This window comes from Pan paniscus, chromosome 10 (assembly GCF_029289425.2).
Source record: "Pan paniscus chromosome 10, NHGRI_mPanPan1-v2.0_pri, whole genome shotgun sequence".
NCBI lineage: Eukaryota > Metazoa > Chordata > Mammalia > Primates > Hominidae > Pan > Pan paniscus.
Genome location: NC_073259.2, coordinates 87,494,463 through 87,502,811, shown reverse-complemented (window position 1 = coordinate 87,502,811; position 8,349 = coordinate 87,494,463). Strand labels below are relative to the sequence as shown.

Sequence of the window (8,349 nt, the reverse complement as noted above, 5' to 3'; positions counted from 1 at the left end):
GCAAAAACAGTCTCCACTAACCCCTGGGGCTATGAAACTGAGATGGCGCTTCAGAGATTCCGAAATCAGCAGCCGATTGTGGGCTGCTCCCAGGGAGGGTGCATAAACTTAGGTGAGACAGCTTCCTTCTGTAGAGCGCAGAGGAACACAGCTGTCAGCTGTCAGCAAGCACCACTTCCAGCAGCTGCAGCAAGAGTACCTCTCTGCTGAAGGGGGATCATGGTGATACACCATGGTATCTACTACGATTGATTCAGTAAAAGTCCTCAGGGATAGGTCGGGCACAGTGGTTCACGCCTGTAATCCCAGCACTTTGGGAGGCCGAGATGGGTGGATCACGAGGTCAGGAGATGGAGACCATCCTGGCCAACATGGTGAAACCCTGTCACTACTAAAAATACAAAAATTAGCTGGGCGTGGTGGCGGGCTTCTGTAATCCCAGCTACTCGGGAGGCTGAAGCAGGAGAATCGCTTGAAGCCGGGAAGTGGAGGTTGCCGTGAGCCGAGATCGCACCACTGCACTCCAGCCTGGCAACAGAGCGAGACTCCGCCAGAAAAAAAAAAAAAAAAAAAAAAAAAAAAAAAGTCCTCAGGGACCCAACACCCTTACTTTTAAGCCCACATCACAGTGCATTGGGATAGTGTATTTACATCAGCCTGAAACTGTGGGCTTCAGCGTCCAGTACAGTAGGCACTTGATAAATTTAGTGGAGGAAAAGTATTTACTTGTTTCCCATAGCGATCGTAGTAGGCATAGAATTTAATGTGTCATACTGTCCTCTGAAACTGGGGTTTAAATAGTTTTGTTTTCCGTCCCATTCTGGAGAAGTTGTGTGACTTGGGTTCTGGAGTGAAAACCCTGAAGGACACATGCAGGGCAAAGTGAAAAGCCTCAGAGTACGCCAGATGAACTGATGACATACAGGAATAGAGAAACACATGTTGAGAATGACACTGCCCAGGAACACCACGCGGTCATGGCCAAATGCTCCCGGGTGTTGTTTTCCCTCTAGCTATTCTGTACTCAGATGTGACTCAGACGCTGGCATTCAGTGCAGTTTTGTTTAGCTGCTGCTGCTTCCAGGAGTCCCCCAAAGTCAACAGGCCATTGGCTTACCACCAGAGTCAGGCAAGGAAAAGAGTGGGAACGCAGCAACATCAACAGGAAATAAAACATTTTTATTGAATATCTGTGTAATATGTTAAGTCATTTTTAACAACAATCAGAAAACTACTGTGGAATTCACCACACAAAGTGAAACAAAATTTAAATCACCTCATCAAAAATGAAGGTAAAATACAGCTGAAATAGTTGGCTCGCAGGCCACGAGCCATATGGCAGAGGAAAACACCCCAACATTTCTACAAGATACAGGGAAAACCCACACATAGAAACACTCAAGCAGGCAGTAAATATACACAAAGGCAACTAGGATCTTTCTAGAGCATCAGATTCTAATACTTTACACAGCTTTGTCAGAAGGGTACATGTGGCTTATTTGAGGATGAATCTTGGTCATAAAGCAGGTTCCATCACTGACTTGTGAAAGAGTGAAAGATGGCATAGTACCAACTAATTCTATGGTGACAATCCCATGTCTGGCAGTGTTGCAAGAGAATGCATTAGTGGTATTTTAATGCAAGAAATAATGTCTATTCAGCAGCTTGAACCTGCTTGTTTGAAAGTGTGGTTTCATTGTGAACAACTTAAAGCTGAATACAGTGAAATTAAATGTCATTTGTGGTATTTAAATACTTTTTAAAAGCCAGTCAACTCCCTCTCTTTGGTAGGGTTTGGCCCTTTAAATTGGAAAGAGTCTTGTTTGAATTTTCTGTTCAAACCATTATTTAATTTCACATTCTGACTTGTGTATATTTTCTATTACCTATGTTTTTTAAGAAGTATGGACCATCGGCAGACGGTTATTTTCCTTTTATCCTTTATGTCTATGCCAATTATAAAGCGTTTGCTATGTCTGCCCTAAAAGGCAAAAGCGCTTGCCCCTTCTTTGATAAGGAAACAGTGAATGACAGGAATTCCAGTTTTACTGGGAAACAGCCAACCCCATGTTCAAAGCCTACCATCAGCCCTTTTTGAATTCTCTTTAGTTTTTGAAAAGACATGGTGTGATATCCTGAAGACTGAACATGAGGCCAATGCTTAGTTTTCCTCCATTTTGTTTTGATATTTGTGAAGACAAACTTTCATTTCAGAGCATCACTACTGTCTTGTGGCCTGGAAATTAAAATGGATCACAGAAGTGAATGGGATAAAAGGCTAGATGCAGTGTGGGATAATAGGCTGCCCTTCCACGGAATGGTTGTCTACCATAGTGGGGAAAAATATGGAATATTGCACAGTGCTTGACAAAATGCTGTGTTCCACCCCATTCTATGTATCTTCCTTGTCCTATGCATAGCTTTTCAGTTCTGAATTGGTCCTTTGTAATGAGAACTGTTTGTGCTACACACACCTTGGGCAGTGCAGTAGAAGGGAATGGCAGTATTGTTACAATATCACTACGGAATAAATTGAGTGCTATCCACTGAGGAAACTACAGGTCTAAGCACACACGGCAGTCACAGTGTTACACAGGGCAGTCCTTTAAGACTCTTATGGAATGACTAGTAGCTTCATAATAGTGCCATTTACTACATAATAACATTGAAAACGTTTAAAAACTCCTCCTAAATCAAGCATCTAGTATACATAAGAGGTTGCTTCAGTTTTCTAGAACTTGTTCTTGGTTTGTTTCACCTTTTTTTAAAGGACAAATTAAAACTTACTGAAGTAAAAAGAGCATATAAAAAGATCACTAGCTGTCTGTTTTGGCTTAATTGAAGTGCATTCAGAACTATGGCTAATTGTTGTTGGTTTTTGTTTTTGTTTTTCTTTCATCTTTTGATGGGATTACAATACTGTCTGTTTACCACAAAGTAATTTTGGGTAATTAATAAGCACAGATTGTTGTGTTAAAAATATCCTGCATTCCTTCTAACCTGGTTTTATATAATAAAATATTTTGTTACAAACTCTAATGTGCAAACCTTTTGGAATTATTGTGGGTGTGAAATCTGGAACAGAATTCACAGGATGCACATTTTGTATGAAGGTGATAACGGAGAGCTACTTTTTTCTTTTTAAATAGTCAGGCAATATTTCATAAATGTTGACTTCTCCCCTTAGCTTCTTCTCCCCCATCCCCAAACAAACGTGTGCACACCACACACACACACACACGGAACACCTTGTTGTTATTCTATATGCAGTAATATGAAATCATTGACTCCTGTTCAGTTGCTTCCTCAAACGTAAGAGTGAAGCCATTATTTTAGCTTTGTAAATATGTACAGACAGGTGCTATTCTGGTTTGTGGCTACACTTCCTTGAGGTCAGCCTGGATGCTGCTGCTCAGATCATGCTATTTTGCCTGTGTAGGAATTCTACAAAATTGGATTCACCCACCAAGTATGTGGTTTAAGTTTATCTTGGTACTCAAATGATTCAATAGAAAGCTCAGGTTTAAGTTGTCCTTTAAGATGTCAGTTTAACTGTACTAGTGCCTTACGAGTTGATATTTTTGCTGGAATGCAGACGATACTATATTTACCATATAATATATTATCAGCTCTCCTATATCTCAGTCAATTTACATAGTTTAAAATAGAACATCTTATTAAAAACGTCTAGATATACACAGATTAGGAAACGCTTACAACATACAAATACACAAACTAGAAATAAATCTTTAGCATACTGGTATATACAACAGTGTGATACAATAAATAATTTCATTCATGCTCTATCTACACATCATATTGCTTAAAAGAAGAGTAGATTTGGAGGGCAGTGGTATGATGAAGGACTTAGGGGCTCTCTACATTTAAATTTGTGCAAATTAAAACAGGATTCGAAGTACCACTGACTTGTGTTAGGAATGCATGGCTGGAAAAATGAAAGGACCCATATTACTGAGGTATTTACAGATACTGGCTAAAGAGCACTATATGGGCAAATGCAGAAAGGCTTCTTCTTTCCTTTACTTCTTGACGGCCAGCATGGCATCAACTTCCTCCTCTACCTGCAGGGTGTGCCACTGGGCAATAGGTCGCCTGGGGTTGGCCAGCATGTCTGACCAGTGTCGCAGCTCCGCGCCGGTGCTGTTGTAGCCCACAAAGACTTTGCCGATGGCATCGTTCTTGCCAATCTTGTCATAGTCCAAAACAGTTACCACCACCTGCACTTTCTGAAAGAAGCCATGAAATGAATATGAATCATCTAGCTCTAGAGATAAGGCCCGACTATAAAGTGTCCTTGAGCGCTAAAGAATTGGAAATAGAAGAATCACTCTCCAAGCACTAGGATGAGGATGAAAATGGCTTGAATCTTAATACTCAAACGTTAATTTTTATTATATACTTTGCGCTAAGTCTTTTACATGAATGAACTCAGTTACTTCTCATAATAGATCCTATTAATATTGCCATTATACAGATAAGGATGCTTGAAGCTCTGAGAAGTTATATAACCTGTCTGAGGTTGTTTAAGGAATGAGTTGTTTGGTTTTCAGAGCCTATGCTGTGAACCTCCATGCCATGGAGTCTATGTCAACTTGTGCTAACCTCTAAATTCATTTGCTTCAGTTGTCTTATCAGTGAAAGTTCTGGCATTGGTGTTCAGCCCACTCTATTTGATTACAATTCCCAAGGCAACCATGTGCAATAATCTGATTTCAAGGGTGGGGGGACAGCATGTTACAAAAAAATTAATATAGAATTAATATAGAATTTCAACTAATCATATGATTATGAGCATAAAACATGATAGTATAGTGAAAAGTATGGTTAAAAAGTAGTAATAAAGATATTTTTTTCTCATCCATACGTTCTCTTAGTAAACATTTACTGAGTAACTACTATGTATCTGGCATTGATATCAAATGGAAATATCAGTTTAGGCTACACAGGATTTATTCAATGATTCCATCAGATTTTGAAAGTTTATTTGATAACTTCCTTTTCTGAATGATTGAACTGATGAAAGCAAACCTATACCATTATGGTATAAAATATATACTTTTTAAAAGCAAATTTCAGTTCTACTTCCTAAGTAATGAATTTACTTAGCAGAATATGTGATGGTTTCAATCTAGCAGCTGAGTGTAAAGGTAAGAGTTTAAAATAAATGGAATATGTAACATTTATTGCCAGAGTTGAAAGTAGCAGAAAATGTAATTATAAAAGCTAGGGCCAGATTAAGAACCAGCTGAGTTAGGGCCCTTTAGTGGACTTTATATGCTGGAGGCTGATTTATTATGTTAATGAAATGAGAAATGTCATTGATATACAGCTTCAGAGCAGAGAAAACAATCACTTCTGAAAGTGGAATTTAGAATGTGAAATGCAACACATTGTCAATAAAACGGACAATCTTCCCTTGGAGTGATTCCACTGTGAAAGGAATTAACTATCCACTGGATAGTTTCTGGAACAAAGAAGAGGGCTATACTGATTCTTAGAGCTTGTTCTAAGCAAATTTATCAGGAAGCAATCATATTGTAATGAATGGGGTGGGGGACATGACACACAAAGATAACAGAAGTTTTTAGAGTTTGATTATTCCACTTAGGAATGCATTGATTAGTAGCATTCAAGACAAAATATCCTTGTGAAGCCTTTGGATTAATGTTTCCAGCTGCATATGTAGTTTATTTCTACATTTGGGGGAGGAGGGCTTACATTCTCACATGCATTTGGAAATTAGCATATTTTGCTTCTTTCATAATACATTTCACAGGGATAGAGAAAGACAGAAGGACAGGCAGATTGTCTTATAACCTCAGGATAAGGGAAACTTAAGCCCCTATTTTAGCATGTGAAATACTCAATTATTTTTTTCTAGAAAAAGGTGAAGACTAGAAAAGTTGCCTCCTATAAAAAAAGGAAAAAAAAAAAAAGAACAAAGTGAATCAAGGAGCAGAGAAAGAGGGATACAGTCAAAGGAATGCTCATTATTTCCATGTCTAATGTATTCTATATTGGGCTTAGTTTCTGTCTGTCCTGACAAAACGTTATTGCCTCTGAAATGCTGCCCCAGAAACCTAGCATATGTCTTATTTTTAATGTGCTTCACTTTCAATATACCTGCATTTTCTGCAGTTTGTAGTTGAAAAGGATATTTATTTTAAAGGCATAGAATTGTAGCTCTATGGGACTTTTCATCTCAATGCCTTGCTTTATATTATTTTGTGGAATTAAAAAAGTTAAATGCCAGGAGGTGTTAGTTTCCATAGGAATAAGGTCTTAGAACTCAAAAAAGTTCACTGAATAAATATTGCCAAATAAATTGTTGGAAAAAATTGATGTCTTGAGGGTTTGTGAGTGGGTCCAAAGCAGGGGGCCCGCTGGTTCAGGCTAGTGAAAAAGTTATTGGGAACAGGGAACCAGTGTCCTCTGCATTTACTTATGTAACAGATGTTGAAAGTAAATAAGTATGTATAATTTGACACCATGTGAAAATTTATATGATAAAGGTTGTATTTAAAACTATCAACCAATACGAAGATGGTAGAGTTATTGGTTATTTTTGGTCATTTAAGACTGCCCTATACTACACAGTAGCTACCAGCCACATCTAGCTATATCAATTTAAATTTAAATACATGGAAGTTAAATAACGTTCCTTGGGCAAATTAGTGACTGAGGTGCTCATTGGCCAGCTGTGGCTATCATATTATTGGACAGCATGGATGATAGAATATTTCAATCATCACAAAGTTCTATTAGACAGCACTGATTTATATACTGATTTAATCTTATTGTTAGATCTATTTTCTAATAAAATGTTAACTTGAAAAAAAGAGGACATTAGCATGTGAATAATAATGATGATGATGACAGGACCATTTACTGTGTGTTCCTATGTATTGGGTGCTGTTCCAAGTGCTTTTATATGCATAATCTCACTTTGACAAGGACTCTGTTATCATTCCTATTTTACATGTAAAGAAATTCTAAGCCTCAGTTTTTTCACATATAAAATTAGGATAATAACAATAGTACTTTTCTCATAAAGTTCTTCTAAGTATGAAATGAGATTACATACATAAAGTGGTCAACTTGGACCTAGGCATATAATATCTATCTATCTATCTATCTATCTATCTATCTATCTATCTATCTATCTATCTATATGTGTATGTGTGTGTGTATATATATATATATATATATATATATATATATATATATGTCTTTGGATTAATGTTTCCATGAAGAAAGCTAATATAATAGCTATACTTATTTTATATATGTATATATTATATAGCTATACTTATTATATATATAATATATATTTTATATATATAAAATAAGTGTAGCTATTATATTAGCTTTCTTCTTGGAATAAAGCTGTCATTAATTCATAAGATACTGTCTTCTAAGAATAGATTAAAGGTAAATGAAGACACAATTGGGCATATTAAGAGTGGTATGGCACTATACACAACAGCCAACATATGGAATTAACCTAGGTGTCCAACAACAGATGAATGGATAAATAAAATGTGGTACATATACACAATGGAATACTATTCGGCCATAAAAAAGAATGAATCCTGTCATTTGTGGCAATGGATGGAACTGGCAGACATTATGTTAAGTGAAATAAGCCAGGAACAGAAAGTAAACACTGTATGTTCTTACTCATGTGGAAGCTAAAGAAAAGTTGATATCATAGAAATAAAAGGTAGAACAAAGGATACTAAAGACTGGGAAGGGGAAGGTAGGGAGAGATTTGTTTAAGGATACAAAATCACAGCTACATAGGAGGAATGAATTCTAGTGTTCTGTACCACTACAGGATGGCTATAGTTAACAGTAACATATGATATAATTTCAAATAGCTACAAATAGGATATTGACTGTTCCCAAGACAAACAAATGATAAATGTTGGAGATGATAAATATGCTAACTACTCTGATTTGATTACAATACATTATATATATGAAAACATTACTATGTGCCCCATGAATATGTACAACTACTATTTGGCAATTAAAATAAATAAAATAAAATAAATAAAGAATATTTGTTATTCTGGACCTTTAGAAGGTTCTTTGCTGTAGGTTTGATGTCTGCTCTTTGTTTCTCCTTCAAGTTATGGGCAAACTCGTGTATCACTGAAAATATACACCTGCGCCAATTATTTAATAAAATGTAAAAATAGTGTTGCTTTATGCAGTTTGACTCTCTGATGCCCATTAAAGATTTGCAAGAAATGGCCCAAAATTATTGATATGAACTTTAGATTCTTATAGGCTAACTATGGAGATGGGGTGAGAAAATGTAAA

The 8,349-nt window shown here is 36.7% G+C and overlaps 1 protein-coding gene across 16 annotated transcripts in view; it reads right to left on the bottom strand.

The window, feature by feature from the left end:
- Window positions 1-1,160: 1,160 nt before the first annotated feature.
- Window positions 1,161-8,349, bottom strand: part of SYT1 (synaptotagmin 1) — a 588,627-nt gene continuing 581,438 nt past the window's right edge. For all 16 annotated transcript variants that reach the window (XM_063593557.1, XM_055095933.1, XM_055095935.1 and 13 more), the window contains one exon: window positions 1,161-4,247. In XM_063593557.1, the coding sequence (XP_063449627.1) occupies window positions 4,041-4,247 (207 nt within the window). In that variant the 3' untranslated portion in view covers window positions 1,161-4,040. The remainder of the gene's footprint in view (window positions 4,248-8,349) is intronic.